Source organism: Trachurus japonicus, chromosome 3 (assembly GCF_045865225.1).
Source record: "Trachurus japonicus isolate A0001 chromosome 3, Traja_1.0".
Taxonomy (NCBI): Eukaryota; Metazoa; Chordata; class Actinopteri; order Carangiformes; family Carangidae; genus Trachurus; species Trachurus japonicus.
This window is the reverse complement of record NC_140909.1, coordinates 2,790,234-2,817,746: the sequence shown is the minus strand read 5'-3', so window position 1 is coordinate 2,817,746 and position 27,513 is coordinate 2,790,234. Positions and strand designations below refer to the sequence as shown.

General features: G+C 40.7%; 1 protein-coding gene across 1 annotated transcript in view; it reads left to right on the top strand.

Annotated features, from left to right (window-relative positions):
• The window catches only part of scml2 (Scm polycomb group protein like 2), a 40,255-nt gene that overhangs the window by 708 nt on the left and 12,034 nt on the right, over positions 1-27,513 (top strand). Inside the window, exons 2-6 of the mRNA XM_085805066.1 lie at positions 1,745-1,813; positions 1,978-2,048; positions 3,037-3,271; positions 6,225-6,313; positions 7,775-8,018. Of these exons, the coding sequence (XP_085661192.1) occupies positions 1,745-1,813; positions 1,978-2,048; positions 3,037-3,271; positions 6,225-6,313; positions 7,775-8,018 (708 nt within the window). The remainder of the gene's footprint in view (positions 1-1,744; positions 1,814-1,977; positions 2,049-3,036; positions 3,272-6,224; positions 6,314-7,774; positions 8,019-27,513) is intronic.

The following is a 27,513-nucleotide window of genomic DNA, read 5'->3' as shown; positions in this document are numbered from 1 at the left end:
AACAGACCAGGGGTCATGTGACCACACACTTTCAAAATAAAATGTCCTCACATGAAGGTTTTTAAATATCACAACTGAAATCATTTTTATCAACTTATTTATAAACGTAAGCTCTTTTTAACTCTCTTATTATCATGAATTTATATGTCTATTTATTAATCTTTTTTAAACACTTCATTAACTCATGAAATACTGTTTTCAGCAGTTACATTCACCTTCACCTTCATCTTCACCTTCATCTTCACCTTCATCTTCACCTTCATCTTCACATCCATCTTCACCTTCATCTTCACATCCATCTCCATCTTCATCTTCACCTTCATCTTCACCTTCACCTTCACCTTCATCTTCATCTTCATCTTCAAAGAGGAGGCCGTTGGTCAGATTTGCAGCGTAAAGGTGGCGTTCAAAGACGCTAATAGCACTTCATCAGATGTGTCAGTTCTGTCCCAGCAGGTGGCCGTTCCTGAAGCTTTCAGACGAGCGTCAAAGTAGAAACGTTAAAAAGTAGAAACGTTGGCCAGGGCCGGCCCAAGCCTGCACAGGGGCATGAGCAAAACTTTATTTTGGGGCCCTGATTATTGATCATTAGGGCCACGGGGCACTATTGTTATACTGTGGATTTTTTCTTATCTTTATTATTCCTCTTCTGGACACAATTTCGATTCAATACTAGTCCGAATTATATATCAAAACGTGCGTCTTCATCGGAATCGGTGTGCTATGACTTTTCTTAACAGAATACGTATTTTCTTTCTTTCTTTCTCTTTTCTTTCTTTAAACAGTAGACACAAGTCTTGTGTATTGGTGTATTATTCCACGTTTTGATAGGTATTATAGTTTTTGATCAATCCCTGATCAATGACCATGATCATTTTTGGAGAAATGATGAGATTATAATGGGTGTGTATTGCACGGAATGTTCGTGTCAGAGTGCGTGACATCATCGGTTAGAGTGGGAGAAAGCCCAGAAAAATTCCAGATTTTTTCTCTTTCCACACTCCTCCTGGACACAATTTACACTCTACACACATGATGTTTTCCAAATTTGTAGACAAACTTGTTCTGTCTCTCACAATCTGCTCATAATATCAGAGAGACTTACAGAATTTGAATTGTCAGCCTCTAAGTGCGGCCACGTCTGTCTCTGCTCCTCATTGACTCCAATACAAAGATTTTCTGAGAGAAGCAGAACGGACCCCTGTTTTAAAATCGCACGTTTCTGCAAAATATTTACTGTAGTAACACAAAATCGTACCAAATTTTTCAGGAAGTCCTTACAGCAGCGTTGATCTGTGTTTTTTTCTGATAGGAGCTGTCTGTCTGATCAGCTCTGTCTTGACCTTAAGATCGTGGGTTTGATTCCCATGCTCTGACGTTAGCAGCCAAACAAATGCAGCCGTTCGATACAGTTGAAAAACCAACATTAGAGAAATGCTGCAAAAAGTTTGACAAGAAGAAAAAGACAATTAAATTGTCAACTGCAATTATTTGTATGTCAGTTAATCTTCAACTAAAATTTCACGATTGTGACATCACTGATCACACACACACACACACTCGTCTTCTGTTGGTGTTTGATTTGCTCAACATTTTTTTAGTTTTTACTCAGAACTATTGAACAGTTACAGGTTTTCTGCCTCAGTAATGACAGTGTGTGTGTGTGTGTGTGTGTGTGTGTGTAAGTGTGTGTGTTTGAAGCTCTCAGACTGATGAGCCGTTCAATCACTTGTGTTGATTCCAGATCAGAAGGAGGAGAAGAAGGAGCGGCGCAGCAGCATCACAGCAGGTTCAGCCCTCGACAAGTCCAACGGTTGGAACTTCTCACTTCTCATCTCTCAAATTAAAATCAAACCTCATAATTAATACAGTTTAAAGTTTTGAGTCAGTTGGAGGTCACATGTTTCCTCCCCCTCTGTTCATCGGGTCACCTCGGCCCCTGTAGTGAACAGTTTGTTTGTGTTGTGTGGTGGTCAGAGCCGTTCAGCTGGGAGGATTATCTACGAGAGACGTCGTCCATCGCTGCGTCGCCAAACTGCTTCAAACAGGTAGAAGACGACTGACCAGTTTCTGTCCTTTATTTCCCTTCCTTTGTTTCCTTTCATGCATCTATGACCCTTGCATACTGCTGTTTCTGCTGTTACTGCTGTGTTCAATTATAATGAAAAGACAGTTACTAAGTGTATTTAGTTATTAAAGCAACACAAAACAATATAAAAAGACATTTAATCAGAGACTAAATAGATTTAAAGAATAAAACTTTAAAGGGATAGTTCAACATTTAGTCAAATTGTTCCCATTGCCATAATCCCTATAGTCATAGCAGTAGGTTCGTTACCTTTAATTGTCAGTGCAAGCTGTTTTTAGAACGGAGGAGCAGAGCCGTGAGCTGCTCAGAGCTACGCTACGGAGGCTCATTATGGGATTTCTTGGTTTCCCTCATCAAACTCATCAAATACACAATCCAACAACTCCACAACGCTCTGGTGGACAAGTTGTGAGCTGCACATTCACCACGCTATGAGATAATAACACAACGTTACCACACAGAGTTGTTTTAGAGGGAAATACAGAGACTGTTGATGAAAAACTGTCCCTGAAGGCAACGCACATCAGCGGTTTTGCATGAATTTCCCTCTAAAACAACTCTGTGTGGTAACGTTGTGTTATTATCTCATAGCGTGGTGAATGTGCAGCTCACAACTTGTCCACCAGAGCGTTGTGGAGTTGTTGGATTGTGTATTTGATGAGTTTGATGAGGGAAACCAAGAAATCCCATAATGAGCCTCCGTAGCGTAGCTCTGAGCAGCTCACGGCTCTGCTCCGCCGTTCTGAAAATAGCTTGCACCGACAATTAAAGGTAACGAACCTACTGCTATGACTATAGGGATTACGGCAATGGGCCAATTTGCCAAAATGTTGAACTTACCCTTTAAAGATAAATCTGATGTTATTCTTCTTTTATTTCATTTATCTGTCTCTCTGTCTCTTTGTCTCTTTGTCTCTTTGTCTCTCTGTCTCTCTCTGTGTCTTCAGTCCAGAGTTCCTCCCTCCAACGACTTTAAAGCCGGTATGAAACTCGAGGCGCGGGACCCTCGCAACTCGAACTCGGTGTGCATCGCCACGGTGATGGGCATGATGGGAACCCGTCTGCGGCTGCGTCTGGACGGCAGCGACAACACCAACGACTTCTGGCGGCTGGTGGACTCGTTGGACATCCAGCCAATAGGGACCTGCGAGAGGACCGGGGACATGCTGCAGCCGCCGCTGGGTGAGAGACCAGCAGGATAAGACCCTGACTAATACTCATAGTACACTGTAAAAACTCAACATCTTTCCAAGAATATTTGTCTTATTTCTTGTCCAAATGTCTCATTTCTAGTCAAAACTAATCTCTTTCCACTTAAAATAAGACTCATCACCTAAAAATGAACTTGTTTTTAGATCATTTTCACTTGTTTCAAACAAATTTTCACTTGAAATAAGTGGAAAAATCTGCCAGTGAAAGCAGGTTTTTTGTGCTTGTAATAAGAAAGAAAAAGTTGCTCCACTGTCAGATTATTTCTACTTATTCCAAGTGAAAATCTGCTTGAAAGGAGTAAAAAGTGTCAAAAACAAGCTACTTTTTAATGTGATGTGTCTTATTTTAAGTATAATAATATTTGTTATGACTAGAAATGACATTTTGACTAGAAATAAGACAAATATTCTTGGTAAGACACTTGAGTGTTTGCAGTGTAATGCTGCATTAGCATCAAAACAAAGTAGGCTAAATAATAAATGATAATACATACGTAGTCTAAGAAAAAAAAACTGGAAAAGTTAGGGGGAGGGGCCCCCTATTCTTTAAGGGGGCCCAGAATTCCTAGCAACGGCTCTGGAGACGAGCTCCAATAACAACTCACGTCCTGATATGTAGTTATTATGGGATGATTTCTCCTTGAGGAGTCGGTTGTTGTTGTTGTGCACATTTATTCCTCTTGACTCGAGTCGTCAGGACTGTGGGGGGCGGGGACAAGCTGCATGATTGACGTCTCGCTGACTCCTGTTAATCTTCTTAGACTTTCTTTCCAGCAGATATTTTGATTTTGTGTAAAGAACTTCTGATCCTTTCTCCTTTTCCTCATGACTCACATCTACTCTTAGGCCCGGTCCCATTTCACACTGCAAAAACTCAAAATCTTACCAAGAATATTCGTCTTATTTCTAGTCAAAATGTAATTTCTAGTCAAAACAAATCTCATTATACTTAAAATAAGACTCATCACATTAAAAGTAGCTTGTTTTTAGACACTTTTTACTTCTTTCAAGAATATTTTCACTTGAAATAAGTAAAAACAAATCTGATAGTGGAACAAGTTTTTCTTTCTTGTTACAAGCACAAAAAACTTGCTTTCACTGGCAGATTTTTCTATTTATTTCAATTGAAAATTTGTTTTAAACAAATGAAAATGATCTAAAAACAAGTTCATTTTTAGGTGATGATTCTTATTTTGAGTGTAAAGAGATTAGTTTTGACTAGAAATGAGACATTTTGACAAGAAATAAGACAAATATTCTTGGAAAGATTTTGAGTTTTTGCAGTGCATCCACTTCCACTTGATTTTGACCCTAGCACTCGGTTTAATGCGTTCTCGTGTTGGGGTAGGTAGGGTGTCCCAATTGTTTTAAGAGGGAGGAGAAGAGCTTTTCAACCTTTAAAGGACAATTCTGGGCAAATTCAACTCGGGGCTGTATGTTCCTAACATTTTAGGTCTAAAAGAAGGAATCTGAAGGTTTTCAGTTTAATGTCTCCTGTTTTGCGGTAGTTGTGTCTGTCCCCGCATCGCCACGGCAGCGATGAATGGGAGCGGATTGAAGTTCTGCTGTTTAGGCTGTTTCCATCCCTCAAAGCCGCAGACAGCGTCAGATGGAGACTCAAACATGCAGCCAGAAGTTTATTTACTTCAACAAGCCGACATGTTTGATCTAATTCAAAGTCTTGTGCGAGACCCAGTTGCCGTGCTCAGTTCCCGTTTGTGTCATAAACACAGGAATATCAACTCTTTACTTGCTTCAAGTAAAAAAAACTTATCTGCGCATGTTTGAGTCGCCACCTGACGCTGTCTGTGGAAAAAAATGTACACTTGAAGCAAGTCCAGAGTTGATATTCCTGTGTTTATGACACAAACGGGAGCTTTTCCCACTGCACCTGAATACACCGAGCGTCAACTTGGGTCTCGACTCCGCCAGACTTTGAATTAGATCTAGTTTTACAAACATGTCGGCTTGTTGAAGTAAATAAACTTCTGGCTGCATGTTTGAGTCTCCATCTGACGCTGTCTGTGGCTTTGAGGGATGGAAACAGCCTAAGCAGCAGAACTTACATCCGCTCCCATTCATCGCTACCGTGGTGACGCGGGGACAGACACAACTACCGCAAAACAGGAGACATTAAACTGAAAATCTTCAGATTCCTTCTGTTAGACCTAAAATGTTAGGAACATACAGCCCTGAGTTGAATTTGCCTGGAATTGTCCTTTAAAACTGCCCCTTAAATCGGAGGGAGGTCGGAGGCGGACTTCGAACGGAATGCAAGATGAAATTACCCTCGGTACTTAACAATACCATCTTAAAGAAGACATATTCTGCCCCTTTTCTACAAATTAAAATAGTTCCCAGGTGTCTTAAAGTCATGTCTGTGACATGCTTCGGTCAAAATCCCCCAAGGATCAAATATCACAGCTCTTTTCATCCTTTCAAAACAGCCCTGTTCACAACGGCTTCTTCTTAAAAGAATATTTCAGGGCTCCAAACTAACTTCTTTTACCAGGAGCACAGTTAAAATTTTAGGAGCACAAGCAGAAATTGTAGGTGTGCACACTGCAAATCAACTTGCAAAGCAAATATTCACATTTGCTTTTCACTCATGATCCTCACACACATCGACCTGACACCTGCAATGACTCCAGATACTTTGAGTCGTCCCCTCCACGTCTCACTCTAGTGTTAAAACAAAAATCTGTCAAATTTACTGGTTGCACATGTGCAACTAGATGAAAAAAATACTTGCACTGTCTCAAATCTTGGGGGCAAAATGCCTCTAAACATTAGGGGTAGTCTGGACCATGTATATGGAAATAAACCTGTAAAATAAAGTTTTATCCATAGAGTTTCTGTATGAACATAGATAAACGCAGTGTAGTGATACTGACCTGACGTTAATGGAGCTGTTTCATGTTCAGGTTTCAGGATGAACGCGTCGTCGTGGCCGATGTTCCTCCTGCGGACGCTGAGCGGAGCAGAGATGGCGCCGGCCTCGGCTTTTAAGAAGGTAACCATCAATTAAAAAACTCTTATTCTTATCGTTTTATTTTACTGGAGCTGCCTTAACTTTGTCCTGAAGGTTATTAACTTTAAATTCATAGAGTTGTAAGTCATAGAAATTTGGTGAACATTTGCAAAAACAGCATTTAGAGTTGATTTGAGCTTCATCAGTGAAAACCATTATTGCAGTACCAGACACAGACACTAGAGGGAGCCACTCACAAACCACCAGCACATGCAGTCATGTTTTAAACAGAGAAAAAGTGGGAAAATCAGTGTTTTAAAAATAGAAAAACTTATTTTTAAGTTCCTGTTTTATTACAAAAAGAAAGCAGTTCATTTGTTTTTTGTGGTTTGTTCATTTATTTCAATAACTACAGTATTTTTTGATTAGATATTGATTTAAAAAGTTTTTTTCTATGAAAGCCAATTAAAATATGAAATGTTTTTTTGGGGCATTTGATTGACCGAAGATGAAAAGTTGAGTACTTTGTTTTTTTTTTTTAGCCATTTGTTTGACTTTAAAATAAAGTTCCTGTGAATGTACAGAATTGATCTGTTTGCTGACACCAGACACAGTAGAGAAACTATTATATTATATTAGGCTACATTACACATTACATTATATTATATTATATTATATTATATTATATTATATTATATTACATTATATTATATTATATTATATTATATTACATCATATTACATTATATTATATTATATTATATTACATCACATCACATTATATTATATTATATTATATTACATCACATTATATTATATTATATTACATTACATTACATCATATACATTACATTGTATTATATTATATTACATTACATTATATTATATTATATTACATTACATCACATTACATTATATTATATTATATTGCATTATATTATATTATATTATACTATATTAAATTATATTACATTATATTATATGATATGATATGATATTACATTACATTACATTATATTATATTATACTATATTATATTATATTATATTACATTGTATTATATTATATTATATTATACTAAATTATATTACATTACATTGTATTACATTACATTATATCACATCACATTACATTACATTACATTATATTATATTATATTATATTACATTACATTGTATTATATGATATAATATGATATGATATTACATTATATTATATGATATTATATTATATTATATTATATTATATTATATTATATTATATTACATTACATTGTATTATATGATATAATATGATATGATATTACATTATATTATATGATATTATATTATATTATATTATATTATATTATATTATATTATATTATATTATATTATATTATATTATGTGTGTTTAGGAACCAGCCAGTCAGCCAGTATATTATATATTACATTATATTATATTATATTATGTTATATTATACTAAATTATATTACATTACATTACATTATATGTGTGTGTTTAGGAACCAGCCAGTCCTGCTAAGAGCTACTTCCAGCCCGGTATGAAGCTGGAGGCGGTGGACAGGAAGAACCCCTACCTGATCTGCCCGGCCACGGTGGGAGAGGTCAGAGGTCAGGAGATCTTCGTCATGTTCGACGGCTGGCGCGGCGCCTTCGACTACTGGTGCCCGTTCGATTCCCGAGACATCTTCCCCGTGGGCTGGTGCAGCCTGACCAAACACAGCCTGCAGCCGCCCGGGAACTTCTGTGAGTCATGACGAGCCGAGCCCCCGGTTTCTGTTGTTGTTGCTTTATTAATCACCCTGAACATCCCATAATGATGGGAACAGGGTGTTACTGCTGACTGAGGCTGAGCTTCATCTAACTTTCAGACTGCGGTCGATCAGTTTGACAGATTGATCGGAAGTTATTGGATCAATATGAAGCTGGTTTATTGTTACAAAGACTTAGTACACATCCATTCTTCCGTTGGGTTTACAACGGTCAGATGAAGCTTCCAGCTGCAACATCGTAAAGCAACGTAAACGGTCAAAAAACCTTTTCATGCTGCACCTACAGTCCACTCCGCTCATCAACGTACTGACCTCCGATCTTGCCCTTTCGTCCTTTTATTAAAGGCGTATGCGACGTGCATACTTCAGGTGTTATAGGACCTTTCACAACTATGCAAAAAAAAGCAGTCGTAACATAACACAACACAACACATACTTAAAGGACAATTCCAGGCAAATTCAACTCGGGGGTGTATGTTCCTATCATTTTAGGTCTAACAGAAGGAATCTGAAGGTTTTCAGTTTAATGTCTCCTGTTTTGTGGTAGTTGTGTCTGTCCCCGCATCGCCACGGCAGCGATGAATGGGAGTGGATGTAAGTTCTGCTGTTTAGGCTGTTTACATCCCTCAAAGCCACAGACAGCGTCAGATGGAGACTCAAACATGCACCCAGAAGTTTATTTACTTCAAGCAAGCCGACATGTTTGTAAAAGTCGATCTAATTCAAAGTCTCCCGGAGTCTCGCACGAGCCCGAAGTTGCAGTGTTGGTGTGTTCAGGTGCAGTGGGAAAAGCTACCGCTTGTGTCATAAACACAGGAATATCAACTCTTGACTTGCTTCAAGTCTACATTTTTTTCCACAGACAGCGTCAGGTGGCGACTCAAACATGCGCCGAGAAGTTTTTTTTACTTGAAGCAAGTAAAGAGTTGATATTCCTGTGTTTATGACACAAACGGTAGGTTTTCCCACTGCACCTGAACACACCGAGCACGGCAACTGGGTCTCGCGCGAGACTCCGGGAGACTTTGAATTAGATCTAGTTTTACAAACATGTCGGCTTGTTGAAGTAAATAAACTTCTGGGTGCATGTTTGAGTCTCCATCTGACGCTGTCTGTGGCTTTGAGGGATGGAAACAGCCTAAACAGCAGAACTTACATCCACTCCCATTCATTGCTGCCGTGGCGACGCGGGGACAGACACAACTACCGCAAAACAGGAGACATTAAACTGAAAATCTACAGATTCCTTCTTTTAGACCTAAAATGATAGGAACATACAGCCCCGAGTTGAATTCGCCTGGAATTGTCCTTTAACTATAAAACACACCGCAAACTACAATAAAGATTTCAACTCTCTTCACAACAATATTGGCTCCTACAATATATACATCAGATACTTTACACTGCACCTAAGCATGTTGCACATTTCCCATCTTTATTGTCCATGAACAGAGGTCGGAGGTCGGAGGTCAGGAGGACTGGCATCAGTCTCACTGGTCCGGCTGCACGGTGGTAGAGTCAGAGGGAGTAGTTGTCATGGAGACGGCTCAGACGGTGTTTATTTGTTTATTAATTAAAGAGGTAGGTCGTCCACTGATCACAGGATCGGTGGTTTGATTCCCCGACTCCTCCAGTCTGTGTGTGTGTGTGTGTGTGTTGATGAGGCCTCTGGGCCAGATACTCTGTGTGGTTTCTATAGTAAAAGGCTGTGAGTGGTTAATAAGACTAAATAATAAGGGTTTTATAAGTGCAGGCCATTTAGTTTTTAACACACACACACAGATGTGCGTGTGCATGTGTAACTGTATCAGTTGCAGGTTTACCGCTGTCAGTCAGTCACAGTGAATTCTTTAAAAAAAAATCATCTTTAAAGTCAGAAAGTCCTATTTTATTCTACAACTGGATCATTATCAAAGGTAAATTAACATGTAAACATATTAACACGCTTGATGAAATGATTGTGACAATGTGGTTTATTCTTGTTAGCCAAAGTGTACAGTATATCTTTATCTTTATCTTCAACTTTATTGATCAATCTCTTCCAAACATTTCACTTTGAAACTTAAACCACAATTAACTTTTACAATAGGAATAAAAAAAAGAGGAATGTGTCTGAAAACTAAATTTTTCCAACTTTGTGTTCAACAGTGTAAATCTGTGTCTGGAGATAAATATTTAACATTATAAAACATAAAGATTCATATTTACAGTTGAAGTAACTTGTAGCTGTTAAATCATCATAGAACGATATTTACATCTGAGATGATGTATAAGTAAAGAAAACCTAACTTATACAACATTACAACATTAAATGCACTAATTGATGATGCGATAATGATCAATAATACTATATCATTTTAAATCTTATAGAAGGAAGTTAATTTATGAAGTAATGATGAGGTGTTTGTTCTTTTATCCTTATGATACAGTTTACTTATAGCAGAGCAGTCTGTGACATTAAGTGAAAATTGATTTGATCTTTTATTCATTCATTTATTATTAATAACTCGGCTGTAGAAATAGAAGAAATGAATTCATTGAACATTAACTTTAGATAAAACAAGAAGAGCTGTGTGATCGTTGTCGTGACCTTCGACCTTCAGCTCTGACTCCAGTTCTGGTTCTGGTTCTTGTTGTGTTTTTGCAGCTGAACGTGACCTCGGGCTGTTTTTGTTTTCTTCTTTTAATCTGCACTAGTTTTTTAGAGTTTTTCTTGGCTTCGTTTTTGAAGGAAAAACAACAAGCGCTGATTTTTACATATGAACAGTCACAGAGCAACACGTCTGAAAAACTGTTAAAAACTGAGATTTAATGAGTTTCATTTTACTTTTTGAAGCAAATAAATGTGACCTGCTGTCATCACACGTTTTTATAATGTTATGTCAAATAGTTTTAGATTTAAAATTTCTAGATATGAGGAAAAATAATGGAAAGCAAACTGAATACAGTTTCATAACTTTACTTATTAAATTTTATAACCATATAAAAACCTCAGATTATTGTTAGTTTTAATATGTCACAATCAATAATAATTCACATTCACTTTTAATTCTGTCAAACACAATGTTCACTTTACCTTTCTGTACGAACCCAAATCAAACAAACATTTTCTAATACATTTGATTTATTAACTTAATAATTTAGAGATTTTGGCTGTTACCTGCACCTCCACCTGTAGATGGCGCTCTAACCTCCACACAGACATGAAGAGCTGCAGGTAATGAATGAATCCAGCATCCTGCAGCAGTTTAAATGTTTTTTATTAATAGTTAAATTATGAATATTATCAATAATATCTGCTCAGTGTGTCTGCTCCACTTCCTCCTGTGTGTTTTCACTGCAACTCATTTTTCCTGGGACCTTGAACGTCTCTCAGACCAAACACACTCCCTGTGCGTGTGTGTATGTGTGTGTGTGTGTGTGTAATTGGGAGCTTTAATAGATATTGTTAAAGTGTGCAGGCAGAGCTGAACTATTAATTATCAATCAGGATGTAATTATAGGTAATGAGGCTGCAGTGTGTGTGTGAGTGTGTGTGTGTCTGTGTGTGAGTGTGTGTGTGTGCGTTCTGCTTTGTGTAGTTTCCTCAGACGTTCTCCATCCATCAACATCACGGTGACGGATGTGTGGAGTCGGTGTTTTGTTCCGTCCGACAGTTTTCCTCCGTCCCTCCGCCCGGTCGGTCGAGGTTCAACGCCGGTCTTTAAAGTTCCCAGAGCAACAGGCCCGATTAATCAGAGTGTGTGTGTGTGTGTGTGTGTGTGTGTGTGTGTGTTTGGGTTTGATGGATTGCCGTAGTTACACGTGTGTCGGAGCATGTTCTCCGTCCTGCAGGCGCTCAAACAGACACGTTGAGTCTCCGTCCGCTGTCCGAGGCCACGTCGACACATCGCAGGGTTTTTACAAAAACGTTTCAATGAAAAACATCGTTCACACCAGAACGTTTTCGAGAAACTTCAACATAAACACACCGCTAAGACCAGGGTATATCCGCGGGCAGTGGCGTGCACAGACTTTTTGAAGGGCAGGGGCGCTTTCTCGCCACTGAAGAGGGCACTTTAGCACACGTTTTGGCTCCAAGAGGGCACTTTAGCACACGTTTTGGCTCCAAGAGGGCACTTTAGCACACGTTTTGGCTCCAAGAGGGCACTTTAGCACACGTTTTGGCTCCAAGAGGGCACTTTAGCACACGTTTTGGCTCCTAGAGGGCACTTTAGCACACGTTTTGGCTCCAAGAGGGCACTTTAGCACACGTTTTGGCTCCAAGAGGGCACTTTAGCACACGTTTTGGCTCCAAGAGGGCACTTTAGCACACGTTTTGGCTCCAAGAGGGCACTTTAGCACACGTTTTGGCTCCAAGAGGGCACTTTAGCACACGTTTTGGCTCCTAGAGGGCACTTTAGCACACGTTTTGGCTCCAAGAGGGCACTTTAGCACACGTTTTGGCTCCAAGAGGGCACTTTAGCACACGTTTTGGCTCCTAGAGGGCACTTTAGCACACGTTTTGGCCCCATGAGGGCACCTTAGCACACATTTTGGCCCCATGAGGGCACTTTAGCACGCGTTTTGGCCCCCATGAGGTCACTTTAGCACACGTTTTGGCTCCTAGAGGGCACTTTAGCACACGTTTTGGCTCCTAGAGGGCACTTTAGCACACGTTTTGGCCCCCATGAGGTCACTTTAGCACACATTTTGGCCCCCATGAGGTCACTTTAGCACACGTTTTGGCCCCCATGAGGTCACTTTAGCACGCGTTTTTGCCCCCATGAGGGCACTTTAGCACGCGTTTTTGCCCCCATGAGGGCACTTTAGCACACGTTTTTGCCCCCATGAGGGCACTTTAGCACACGTTTTGGCTCCTAGAGGGCACTTTAGCACACGTTTTGGCTCCAAGAGGGCACTTTAGCACACGTTTTGGCTCCTAGAGGGCACTTTAGCACACGTTTTGGCCCCCATGAGGTCACTTTAGCACGCGTTTTTGCCCCCATGAGGTCACTTTAGCACACGTTTTGGCTCCTAGAGGGCACTTTAGCACACGTTTTGGCTCCAAGAGGGCACTTTAGCACACGTTTTGGCCCCCATGAGGTCACTTTAGCACACGTTTTGGCTCCAAGAGGGCACTTTAGCACACGTTTTGGCTCCAAGAGGGCACTTTAGCACACGTTTTGGCTCCAAGAGGGCACTTTAGCACACGTTTTGGCTCCTAGAGGGCACTTTAGCACGCGTTTTTGCCCCCATGAGGTCACTTTAGCACGCGTTTTTGCCCCCATGAGGTCACTTTAGCACACGTTTTGGCTCCTAGAGGGCACTTTAGCACACGTTTTGGCTCCAAGAGGGCACTTTAGCACACGTTTTGGCCCCCATGAGGTCACTTTAGCACGCGTTTTGGCCCCCATGAGGGCACTTAAGCACACGTTTTGGCTCCAAGAGGGCACTTTAGCACACGTTTTGGCTCCAAGAGGGCACTTTAGCACACGTTTTGGCTCCAAGAGGGCACTTTAGCACACGTTTTGGCTTCTAGAGGGCACTTTAGCACACGTTTACACGTTTTGGCTCCAAGAGGGCACTTTAGCACACGTTTTGGCCCCCATGAGGTCACTTAAGCACACGTTTTGGCTTCCATGAGGTCACTTTAGCACACGTTTTGGCTTCCAAGAGGGCACTTTAAGGCGCGTTTTGGCTCCCAGGGGCACTTTAGGGGGGGCGACTGCCCCCCTTGCCCCCAGTGCACGCCACTGTCCGCGGGGTCTTGAAAAGTATTAAAGGGTGTTAAATCAATTTTCGGGAAAATTAAGACCCGTAAAAAGTATTTAAAAGTCTTTTCACGACTTTATGAAGTCTTAAAATTTCAAGGTATTTTTTCTGAATTAGCTTCTGAAAGAGTTTGAGTCCTAAAAAAACATTGTAAAAGTGTGTGAATTTAGTCGTTTTATTAAAAACCAAAGATGAACCGGTACATAAAAAAGAAAAGAAGATTGTTGTTTTTGTTTTTTGAGTGGAGCAATGTTTTTTTGTTTTGTTTTTTGATAAACTTTGCCTTTGTATTATTATCCCAGCCTATTTTGAATTCTGTAGCATCATAGTGATCTATAGTCTTTATCACAAACTAAAGCTGTTAAGTTAAACATGTCACTGATGTAAATGGTTACAGCTTGAAGTGGCAGTGAGGTGTTGAAAAATATTGAGACGGTCTTGAAAAAGTCTTAAAAAGGTGTTAGAATTAACTTCAAGATTCCTGTATATTCCCTGAAGACAAAGGACAGGACAGACGGCCATTTCTGAACACCTTTAATGTTGCAGAGAGTATAACAACATGTTGACTTATTTCAAAGGAGGTTAAATCGAAAGCAACTGGACTTAGTTATTTGTTGACTTATTGTTGCGTGAGGTGGAGAGGATTTGTTGTTCATGTGTTTTGTCTTTGCCATCATCAATGTGGCAGGAAAAAGCTGATTAAAAAAACCTGTTTAGTGACGTTTAGTTTCTGAAACTCCACATGAAGTCATGTTTTCAGATAGAATCGGTTGTTGGAGACTTGGAGCTCCGTTTTCCTTCAGATTCGTCTTCAAAAGGTCAAAACGCTGGAAAAGTCTTCAGATCAGTGTCACTCTATCTGTCTGTCTGTCTATCCATCTCTTTCTTTCTTTCTACCCCCTTTCTCTATCTTTTATTTATTTTTTTCTTTCTTTTTTCTACCCCATTCTATCTCTGTCTACCTCTTTCTATCACCCCCTGTCTCTGTCTGTTTTTTTCTCTCTTTTTCTTCTTTCTTTCTTCTACCCCTTTCTCTGTCTTCTTTCTTTCTTTCTTTCTTTCTTTCTTTCTTTCTTTCTTTCTACCCCCTTTCTCTGTCTTTTTACTTCTTTCTTTCTTTCTACCACCTTTCTCTGTCTTTTCTTTCTTTCTTTCTTTCTTTCTTTCTTTCTTTCTTTCTTTCTTTCTGTCTACCCCTCTCTATCTGTTTACTCCTCTGTCTCTTTTTTCTCTCTTTTTCTTCTTTCTTTCTTTCTTGTACCCCCTTTCTCTGTCTTTTTTACTTCTCTCTTTCTTTATTTCTACCCCTCTCTCTTTGTCTTTTTCTTTCTTTCTTTCTTTCTTTCTTTCTTTCTTACCCCCCTCTATCTCTGTCTATCTCTATCTATTTACCACTTTCTATCTATCATCCCCCTCTCTGTCTTCACACAGATGTTTGTGTGTGTGTGTGCGTGTGCGTGTGCGTGTGTGTGTGTGTGTGTGTGTGTGTGTGTGTGTGTGTGTGTGTGTGTGTGTGTGTGTGCGCGTGCGTGCGTGCGTGTGTGTGTGTGTGTGTGTGTGTGTGTGTGTGTGTATGTGTGTGCGCGTGCGTGTGTGTGTGTGTGTGTGTGTGTGTGTGTGTGTGTGGTTTGGTCGAGGTGTTAACGAGCTGATAATTAGAGAGAGACTCTGTAATTATTATTACTAGGTTTAATATTTCTAACATCCTGTTGTGACCTCGCTGCACGACGGTTTTGTAACGAGATCAGTCGACTAATTATTATTTCTCCTTTTTGTTCAGTTCAGTAAATACCAGAATGTGTTTTTCTTTTCTCTTTATTTCTTGTGTCTTTGTTGAACTGGGTCAAGATGCAGGATTATGATGCTGTGTGAATAATGCATGAAGAAACACAGACACAGACGCTGGCTGGATGTTAAAGGCAGAATAATTAGACTTTTGGTTTCTACTACTGATATTCTGCAGGTTAGAAAGACGTTTAATTCTCTTTAGTTTGTCTATATCTATGTATCTATGTATCTATCTATCTATGTATCTATCTATCTATCTATCTATCTATCTATCTATCTATCTATCTATCTATCTATCTATCTATCTATCTATCTATCTATCTATCTATCTATCTATCTATCTATCTATCTATCTATCTATCTATCTATCTATCTATCTATCTATCGTTCTATCTATCGTTCTATCTATCGTTCTATCTATCTATCGTTCTATCTATCTATCGTTCTATCTATCTATCTATCTATCTATCTATCTATCTATCTATCTATCTATCATTCTATCTATCTATTGTTCTATCTATCTATCTATCGTTCTATCTATTGTTCTATCTATCTATCGTTCTATCTATTGTTCTATCTATCTATCTATCTATCTATCTATCTATCTATCTATCTATCTATCTATCTATCTATCTATCTATCTATCTATCTATCTATCTATCTATCTATCTATCTATCTATCTATCTATCTATCTCTTTCTTTCTACCCCCTTTCTCTGTCTTTTACTTATTTCTTTCTTTTTTCTACCCCATTCTATCTCTATCTATGTATCTACCTCTTTCTATCACCCCCTCTCTCTGTCTCTTTTTTCTCTCTTTTTCTTCTTTCTTTCTTCTAACCCCTTTCTTTCTTTCTTTCTTTCGTTCTTTCTTTCTACCCCCTTTCCCTTTTTCTTTCTTTCTTTCTTTCTTTCTTTCTTTCTTTCTTTCTTTCTTTCTTTCTTTCTTTCGTTCTTTCTTTCTTTCTTTCTACCCCCTTTCCCTTTTTCTTTCTTTCTTTCTTTCTTTCTTTCTACCTACCCCCTTTCCCTCTTTCTTTCTTTCTTTCTTTCTTTCTTTCTTTCTTTCTTTCTGTCTATCTGGAATAATATCTAGAATAATTAGACTTTTGGTTGTACTACTGATATTCTGCAGGTTAGAAAGACGTTAAATTCTCTTTATGTGTGACTCATGTCGACAGAAACCAAGTCTTTAGTCTGTAGTTGTGTGTTTGGACAGAAATACTAAAAACTGATGAGTTGTTTTGGACGTTGAAGTCTGGCTGTTGTTTCTTATTCTCTGTGACGCTGCACTTGTTTATATCAGACTTTTATATTTGTGTTTTTTTTTTTCCTGTTTCTTTAAATCGTCTTTGACTTTTTTTCTTTCTTTCTTTCTTTTTTTTTCCCGTCGTTGTGGAGGAAAAGTTGCTGCTCCGCTCCTCGTTGCTCCAGACGGATTCGACCGTCTCTCATCAGGGAATGTCTGAATAAGCTAAGGTTACACCGAGGGAGGGGTGTGTGTGTGTGTGTGTGTGTGTAGTTGTACAGCTATACATGTGAGGACCAGTTTGAGTTTTAAACCATCAGAGTGAGGAAATGTCGACCGGTTCTCTCTTTCTCAGACTCCTTCCAAAGGCTGTTTGAGGGTTAAAGCAGATATCAGTGGAATGTTTTTGTTAATATAAGTCCTAAATAGTCCTATTTTCCGTCAGCAATCACTTACATGAAGTATTTCAGCCTAAACACGAGTCTCTCCGTCACTCTGCTCTGCTGTAACCCAAGGAGAAAATTTTCCTTGTGGGATACAAGTGTTATCCAATGAGGAGAGAGAACGGCATGAAGGGCTGTGTGTGCAGCCAAGGGATGCGCGTGAATGTGGTGACGTAGCACGAGGACCAATTGATGCCTGACAAGGGCGGGGGCTGCTAACTCATGGTGCGTTCAAGGAAACTCGTACTTTGTGTTTTTCCTTCCTGTGAAGTCATACCAGTTCGATCTGGTACGAGTTCACGGGTCGGAAGTTACGAGTGGCCGTTATAGGGAACTTTCACAGACAACAGGACGGTAAAAACACGAGCTACGGGTTACCTGGAACGCTACCAAGTCGTAGTTGTGACTTGAAGCTGTAACTTACGGTTTCAAAAGCCTGCCTTGAACACAGCATTAGCCGAAACGGCCGTGCCGCTGTTATCTGCTTTAAGACTTGGTTAAGTTTAGGCATCATTTGTTTTGCATGGTTAAGGTTAGGGTTAAAGTGGCTAAAGGGAACACATTATGTCAATGTATGTCCTCACTGCAAAAACTCAAAATCTTTCCAAGAATATTTGTCTTATTTCTTGTCAAAATGTCTCATTTCTAGTCAAAACTAATCTCTTTCCACTTTAAATAAGACTCATCACCTAAAAATTAACTTGTTTTTAGATCATTTTCACTTGTTTCAAACTAATTTTCACTTGAAATAAGTAGAAAAATCTGCCAGTGAAAGCAAGTTTTTTCTGCTTGTAATAAGAAAGAAAAACTTGCTCCACTATCAGATTTTTCTACTTATTTCAAGTGAAAATCTGATTGAAAGAAGTAAAAAGTGTCTAAAAACAAGCTACTTTTTAATGTGATGAGTCTTATTTTAAGTAGAATGAGATTTTTAGAGTTTTGACCAAAAATAAGACAAATGTTCTTGGTGAGATATTTGAGTTTTTGCAAGTGGCTCACAAAGATAGCATTACAAACGTGTGTGTGTGTGTGTGTGGAGAGAGAAAGCAGCAACTCTGAGAGTTTGAACCTTTTCACCCGTTCCAATCAGGACCCTTCTGATCCAGTTTAACCTTTTACCCCTCCCCCCTCTTCCTCCCCTCCTCCCCTCCTCCCCCCCCTTCCTTCCCTCCCCCGGGGCCGGTGGGCTGGTGACTGATGTCAGACTGTCGATATGGCCGACAGATAACACGAATAAAGGGCTCAGTCTCCTCCTCCTCCTCCTCACCCACTCTTCCCTCCCCCTCTCTCCCCCTCCATCTCTCCCCCTCCCCTGCCTCTATGCAAATCCAAACACACCCTCCTCCTCCCCCTTTCTCCCCCTCCTCCCCCTCTTTCTGCTGCTGCTCATTCATTGGGAGGGAAGCAGCATTAACAGCAGCAGCAGCAGCAGCAGCAGCGTGCGGCTTTGTTGTTGTGGACCGGCCGGGAGAGAAAAGAAAAGAGGACGAGACGGAGAGAAAGCAGCTGATAGAGAAAGAGAGAGAGAGAGAAAGAGAGAAGGAGAGAGAGAGAGAGAGAGAAGGGACGGACGGAGGAGGACGAGTGTTTTGGGTTTTTTCTTTTTTTTTTTCGTAGAGGAAGTGAAGTGAAGAAAAGGAAAAGAGACGTGGACGGAGAGGAAACAAACCGACACCGACACCGGGACAGAACGAGGAAGCTGCTGAACTCAGGGACTAGTGTTGTTACAGACTGGAGTACTACTACTACTACTACTATTACTACTACTACTAGTACTACAACCAGTACTGCTACTACTACTACTACTAGTCCTACTGCTGCTATCAGTCCTGTTGCAGCCTGGACAGCAGCGGTGAAGTTCTGCTTTCTGTCTTTCTGAGGGGGTTTCCTTTCCTTCCTGGTGAGTCAGATGTGTTTACAAAGTTCTTTATTAGAGAGAAAAAGAAAACCGACGTGTTGCTGGTCTCAGGTCAGAGTTTTATACAGATGTTTCTACACACAGAGAGAGAGGTTTCTAAATGAAGTTCATTTTTATTTTCCCTCCATGTTTCTTTCCTTCAGAGGTTTTCCCAGGATGAGCGGTTGTGTGTGAAGCGGCCGGCTTCGGTTTGAATCAGAGTTTTGGTTGGTTTCTGATTGGAGGATTTTAATAATTCAGTTCAGTTCAGTTTAGTTTTTATTTCATCATCCTGGTGAAAACGGGAAGTGAAGGAGAAACTAGTGTGTGTGTGTGTGTGTGTGTGTGTGTGTGAGGGATTGATTGAAGCTGCAGTTTCACACACTTTCCTTTGTCTTTTAAAACCAAACCCACCAGAGCTTCAGGAGAGAATCACAATCACAATCAGAGGATTTCTAATATTTTCACAGATTTAGTTTTGTGTTTTTTTTGCAGCTGAACGTCCTCGTCACCGTGTCGCAGCCTGAGAGTGTGTGTGTGTGTGAAAGAAGATTGTTGTTGTTGCGGTTACACACTGTGGGCTCAGATATTTACGTTAACTTCCTCTGCCGTCGATGCACACACACACACACACACACACACACACACACTCTTACACACACACACACACTCTTACACACACACATCTAAATCTGCACTTCACTCATGCAGCCACAAATTCACTCAAAAGAACTTCCTGTGTGTGTGTGTGTGAACAGAGAGTTTCCACTCTGCAAGGAGAAATGTGAGAGTGTGTGGGTGTGTGTGTGTGTGTGTGTGTGTGTGTGTGCATATGGAGGGGGGGGGGGTGTAATTAGATGAGAGGCAACTCTGTGCTGCCCCTCCCCCCAAGCCCCCCAGACAGCAGACACACACACACACACACACACACACACACACACACACACACACACTCGCGGTGTCCCGGGGCGGCAGCTCTCAGGTCAGTCTGGAGGTGAATCGTCCTGATCGGCTCCATGTGTCTTTGTGTTGTCGTTCTTAGCAGAAGCAGAAAAGGAAAAAGAGTTTTACTTTGATTTCTTTTGGTTTGTTTTTTTATCTTAATAGTTTTTGTTTCATGTTTCATGTTTTTCGTCCATTTTCCACAAATAGAAACATTGTGTAAGTCACTGTGGTTTTGTGTTTGGAGCAGAAAGCCCAGATTGAATCTGCTGTTTTTCTCTGTTTCATGTGAATTTAAAGTGAATGTGAAGTTTTTATATGAAGCTGCAGATGAAATGATTTTAATTAGAGATGCACCCATCCAGTTTTTTCCGATCCAAACCGTATCGGCCGAAAAAGTGCTTAAAACACCATCAAAGAAAAGTAAAAACCTAATAAATGAATCATGTCGTACTAATGCAATGCAAGTGTGAAACAAGGAGCTAAACCTAAAAACACACGCATGATAAACATAACTGTGACTAGTGAAAAGGAAAAAGTAACAGGGGGTTATTAAAGGTGTTCAGATCCCACTGTGGGTCTTAACATCAGTGTAATAACTCGTCTATCAGACGATGTCGACCAAACTTTGTGCTAAATTCTATTTTCCAGTAAATCTGTGGTGAAAGTGGGGTAGTTTTTTTCACGTTGGATAATGCAGGTGCACGGATTATACGTCACGTTGCTCATCAGCCACTGATATCAGAATCCGTCGTCTGAGACTTCATAGTTTTTGTTTCATGTTTCATGTTTTTAGTCCATTTTCCACAAATGGAAACATGTTGTAAGTCTCAGTGGTTTTGTGTTTTGAGCAGAAAGCCCAGAGTGAATCTGTTGGTTCTGCTGCTTTTCTCTGTTTCATGTGGATTTAAAGTGAATGTGAAGTTTTTATATGAAGCTGCAGATGAAACGATTGTAATGTTTTAAATAAACTAGAGAGTAATGAGGATCATGGTGTGGGTCTGTTGCAGCGCTGAGGTCATGCTGTTGTGTAACAGTCAGTACGTTTACATGACACTTGAAAAAACCGAATAGGGCTTGGGCGCCGCGTTGCATTGTGGGACGTGGCGGTCTCTTTCCCGCATCTTACCCGAGAGACAACGCGCTATTCCCGCGGAGCTCTCATGGAAGACCCGCTGAATGAACCGGGCCGGATCTCCAGGTCTGGAGCTAACGTTACTGTGACTAATTTTCATGTGATAAATACTGCCTGTAAATGATGATACTCCCTTCACATGCATTATGTCACCCCCGTGAGTACGTATGAACAGTGTGCAGTGGTCCGAGTAGCAGTTAAGGAGGCTTCCAACATGGCGGCCACGGAAGTGATGACGTCACGACGCCCAAGCCCTATTATTGCCTTAAAGCAGAAGTCAGGTGAATGTTTGTGTTAATCTAAGTCTTAAATAGTTGTATCTTCCGACAGCAATCACTCCTATAGAGTGTTTGGTCTGAAACACGGGTCTGTCAGTCACTCTGCTCTGCTCTGAGCCCAGGAGAAAACTTTCCTTGTATCCTACAACCTTTATCCAATGAGGAGAGAGAACGGCATAAAGGGGCAGTCCTCTCTGTGTGTGCAGCCAAGGGATGCGCGTGAATGTGGTGACGTAGGGACGAGGGCGGGGACTGCTAACTCCATCTGCTGACAGGAAGTTAGACAAAACCACCGGATCGCTTAGGCTACTTCTGCTTTAATCCGACTATAACTGGACAACTGAGTGCATGTAAACGAGGGCTGACCCAAAAAATTTGAAGCTTCGAAGCTTCGTTCGTTGCTATGGTAATTGATCATGAAGTCCGTGATCGATTTTTTTTTTTTTTTTTTTTTCCTTTTTGACACCGGTTCTCATCGGCAATTGTTACATTAAAATGAGTAGGCTACTTGGCATCCTGGAAACCTGCCTGATTTTGGAGATATGCAGTGTTTGTTTGACATAACTTTCATTATTTCTGCTATGATTGCGCGCACCCCCCCTCGTCAGATGTTACGATCGTGCACTACCCCCCGGTCGTCGAAGCTTCGATTTTGATCGATTTTATGTCCGCGAAGCTTCGATTATCAAAATATGATAATCGGGTCAACCTTAATGTAAACGCGTTAGTCCGACTAATATCGGAGTTCTCCAACTCGGTGTAAGACCCCAGAACAAAAACATCCTAGAAAGCCGGTCACAGAAGCTGTTGTTGTAGCGTTACGGTGTTCTTGTCTTGTCTACCTCTGGAAATCACCATGACCACGAGGGATGGCGTGCACCTGATCTGCACAATAAGTAACGCACACATTACGTACCAGATGAACAAAGCTGTACGGTTAACCACCCTACTGTTGTTAGAAAACGCCGCTCTGCTGCCTGGCTAACAGGTCAACAGGAAAAGGTTCTGTATTAACGAGCTGAAACCAGGCATATCACCACCTGGTGTTGAGGAGGAGGAACACGTTCCCTCAGTTCTTAGATTTTCTCAGTTGCAGGTGAACTGGGACGAGGACAGAAGTCTGATTAGACGCCAAAATCTAATGTTGAGCAGAGCTGGATGAAGCCGTGCATGTAAACGTCCTGAGTGTGGTTTTGTGTTTGGAGCAGAAAGCCCAGATTGAATCTGTTGGTTCTGCTGCTTTTCTCTGTTTCATGTGGATTTAAAGTGAATGTGAAGTTTTTATATGAAGCTGCAGATCAAACGATTGTAATGTTTTAAATAAGCTAGAGAGTAATGAGGATCATGGTGTGGGTCTGTTGTGTGCAGCAGGTGAAGAGCAGCAGGAAGTGGCTCCTGGTTCGGTCGCTACATCTTCCTCCTCCTCCTCCTCCTCCTCCTGCAGCTCAGTCGTTAAAGGGATAGTTCACCCAAAATTGAAATTTCAACTCATTATCTACTCATGTGGACTAAGGGCTGGGAGAAGTTTCAGAGTCCTCCGTGGCTTCTCTGAGTTACAGGGGGTCTCGGCGTAGCAGTGCATGTCCATATGACGGTTGCAAATGGATACCAACTGTCTTCGTAACAAAAAGACACACCAAAAAACATCCAAATACCTCCATGCTGCTCGTATGTAATGTCCGTCTTGTATTGAAGCCCCGAAATGCGAAATTGTCCCGAAAAAATTAAATAAGTCTATATTTCAAGCTTGTTTTGTAGCGGAAGCTCCTCTTCCTGGTCCGTCCAAATTTGACGAACCGAGAAGAGGAGCTTCAAGAAACTTCCGCTACAAACAAGCTTGAAATATAGACTTATTTAATTTTTTCCGGGACAATTTCTCATGTCGGGGCTTCAATACAAGACGGACATTACATACGAGCAGCATGGAGGTATTTGGATGTTTTTTGGTGTGTCTTTTTGTTACGTAGACAGTTGGTATCCATTTGCAACCGTCATATGGACATGCACTGCTACACCGAGACCCCCTGTAACTCAGAGAAGCCACGGAGGACTCTGAAACTTCTCCCAGCCCTTAGTCCACATGAGGGGGAGGAGATGATGAGTGAAATTTGAATTTTGGGTGAACTATCCCCTTAAGTCTGTGCAGCCAAACAGGCTTTAATTTAAACGCTTGTGGGGAAAGTTTCCATGGACACAACATTTTGTGTGTGTGTGTGTGTGTATAACATGATGCATGAGGCAGTGTGAATGTTTCCATCTGATGAAACGGGTCAGAGACTAGAAACCTGAAGCTGCTGCAGCTTCGAGTCAAACGACAGATTTCCTCTGAACGTTGAAGCTGATTAGTTTTCTTTAATAATAAATGTGTTGATGAACTAAAACCTGAGACGGATCAGAGCGTTAAACTGCTGCATGGTGGTGGTTGTCACTTAAATGTGCACGGATTAGATTTTCTCTCTTTACATCGTTGCTCAGATCAAAGTCGGCTGCTGACTCCAGGTGAATTAAAGCCGCTGCTTCTGATTGGTTCCCAGAGCGCAGGACCTTTGATGTGGAGTTAAACGTCGTCGTGGTCGTTGGTTTTATCTCTCTCCACTGCAAAAACTCAAATATCTTACCAAGAATATTTGTCTTATTTCTAGTCAAAATAAGACTCATCACATAAAAAGTAGCTTGTTTTTAGACACGTTTTACTTTTTTCAAGCAGATTTTCACTTGAAATAAGTAGAAAAATCTGATAGTGGAGCAAGTTTTTCTTTCTTATTACAAACACATAAAACTAAAGCTTTCACTGGCAGATTTTTCTACTTATTTCAAGTGAATATTTGTTTGAAACAAGTGAAAATGATCTAAAAACAAGTTAATTTTTAGGTGATGAGTCTTATTTTAAGTGGAAAGAGATTAGTTTTGACTAGAAATGAGACATTTTGACAAGAAAAAGGACAAATAATCTTGAGTTTTTGCAGTGTCTCTTTCCTGCTGGTGAGCTAATGAAAGAAAACGCTGCTTCACCTGCAGCTGGTTCCCAGTGCAGCGGCTCTCAGGGGGCCGTGGCCCTTTGGGGAGGGTGTGTGTGTGTGTGTGTGTGGGGGGGGGGGGGGCTCCAGATCTGCTGTGGTGAAAGCTGAAGCCCTGTGAGACTCCCAGGCCTCTGTTCACTCCACACTCTGTTGGTGTTGAAATGGAAGATGCTTATCCAGGACCATCTCTGTTCTCATTCTCTCATTCTGTCTCGACTGTGATCGCATGTCCGAGTCCCGAGCAGAAGACTCATGAAGACGCAGGCCGAGCGGCGGCTTTGAGTCCTGGGTTTTTCTGCTGATCGCCTTTTTTTACTACTTAATTCTCACTTTCTTTCTATTTTAAAGGGACAACGAGGAGTTTATTTGGTTCTAATAAAGTCTCATGTTATTGTGGATGAATCTACGTTACCACTTGTTAATGGATCAATTTAGATAAATATATCGTTTTGTCTTTATAGCTAAACGCCAAACTTGTTTTCAAGTGTTTCAGGGTTTCCTGTCTTTTATCTGGATAACGAAGCAGAAACTAGAAGTTACACAGCAGCAGCAGCAGCAACAGATAAACTAAAGAACCATTACTATCTACATGATCATTCTGGTTCCATCTCTCAGTGCTGCATGAAACAACAGAATGAATTTATCTCGTTGTTTTTACAGCTCCATTAAGTTTAGTTGGTCAGTTTAATTTATTTTAATAATATTTAAACTTGACAGTAAAACATAGAAATGAAAAACCCTGAAAAAAACAAAGAGCAAAGACAAACAAACTCACAACAACACAACACAGAGGGAGGATAAACATGTACGTGTTCATTTCAACATGATCCTGAACAGGTTCACGTCACATTTCATGGTTAGTTTTACATTGTTAACTGTTTGAATAAATGATTAATATATAAAACTAGAAAAAGAAAGCATTTCCTGCAGGAAATGCGTGTGAATGCTGAAAGCAGCTGAACACTGTTGCTGAATGAGCTGAAGAAATTGTTGAAACAATGCTGAGTTAGCTGAAGAAACTGCTGAGGAAATGTTGAAAAAGGCTAGAATATAAAACTTGAAGGCTGAGAGATGAATGTCTTTCTATGGGTGAAAGAAAGAAAGACGTTTTCAGTGCATTCCTATGGGACAAAAAAATAAGAACTATTTAAATATTGTAAGTATACTCACATACTACGTATTTATACTAAGTATAAATACGCAGTATGTGAGTATAGTACTTCAGATCTTCAGGAATCATCTGATGTTTAACCCTCCTGTTGTCCTTATGGTGTTCCCTTCCTCCATCCTTCCATTCTCCCTTCCTTCTTTCGTTCCTTCCTTCCCTTCGTCCTTACTTCTTCCTTTTTGACCCAGTTGACCCAATCTGTTCTCTCCCTCCTTCTATCTTTCCTTCCTTCCTTCCTTCCTTCCCTCCCTTCGTCCTTCCTTCCTTCCTTGACCCAGCAGGACAACAGAGGGTTAAACTCGTCTCTAATCACCGTGTTGGTTGTTGGATGGTTTGATGAACTCGTGACTTCTGACTGTGACTCCAGTGAGGGGGCGGGGCTTCACACAAAAGCAGCTGTCAATCAGCAGATCAGAGAGACAAACCCCCCTCCTCCTCCTCCTCCTCCTCCTCCTCCTCCTGAACGTCTTCATCGTTCCAGGCTAAAGTAGAAACGCTGCCTGTTGATTGGCCGTCGGCTTCGTCTGGAGGATTTATGAATGAGCTGATGCTTGTTTACATTCCTGCAGATTTTAGGAGTTGTTTATAGGAGTGGGAATCTTTTACTATCTCACGATTAGATTCAATTGTGATTCTTGGGGCTACGATTCGATTCAAAATCGATTTTCGATTCAAAACGATTTGATTCCTAATGATTTCTGCTTCAGTCTGTCGGTGTTAAAGGATCCTCATGATCTACTCCAGGCTGCTTTGTAAGACAGAATGACTAAAGTGTCTTTTTCACATTTATTGAGTTTTAAACCTTTATCCATGCTTAGATGGAATTGTTGAAACTGTTGCATAAAAGCAATATCACATATTACTTTTGTGTTAGTCTTAAATAGTTGTATCTTCCGACAGCAATCACTTCTATAGAGTGTTTGGTCTGAAACACGGGTCTGTCAGTCACTCTGCTCTGCTCTGAGCCCAGGAGAAAACTTTCCTTGTATCCTACAACCTTTATCCAATGAGGAGAGAGAACGGCATAAAGGGGCAGTCCTCTCTGTATGTGCAGTCAAGGGATGCGCCTGAATGTGGTGACGTAGGGACGAGGACCAATAGATCCATGACGAGGGCGGGGGCTGCTAACTCCATCTGCTGACAAGACGTTATGGTGCGTTCAAGGCAACTCGTAACTCGTGTTTTTCCGACCTGTGAAGTCGTAGCAGTTCGATCTGGTACGAGTTCACGGGTCAGAAGTTACGAGTGGCCGTTATAGTGACTTTCACAGGTAAAACAGGTCGGAGAAACACGAGTGGGTTGTCTGGAACGCTACAAAGTCGTAAGTCGTGACTTGAAGCTGTAATTTACGGTTTCAAAAGCCTGCCTGGAACGCAGCATTAGCCAAAACCACCGGATCACTTACTTCTGCTTTAAGTAACAAAATTAAAAGTGCAGTTAAACATGCTGCCTTTTAAAGGGACAACGAGGAGTTTTGTTAAAGCGAAGTGTTTTCACACTACATCTATGAGCCTCCGCACTGTGAAATTCTTTGACCGGCGCAAGACAGACTCATGTTTTCATTCATCAAGAATTAAAGTCAGAGGTTGGAAGACGATCACATACCGTCGTAGTTCCCACCATAAACGGAGATTCATACGGCGGCGTTATTCTCATGACTCGCCACGAAACCGAAAGTAAAGAAACGCTGGTTGGCTCGCCCAGCATTTCCACCACCACTAATAATAACAAAATAACCATAGAGACAAAACCATAGATTTATCTAAAATGGACCATTAACAAGTGGTAACGGAGAT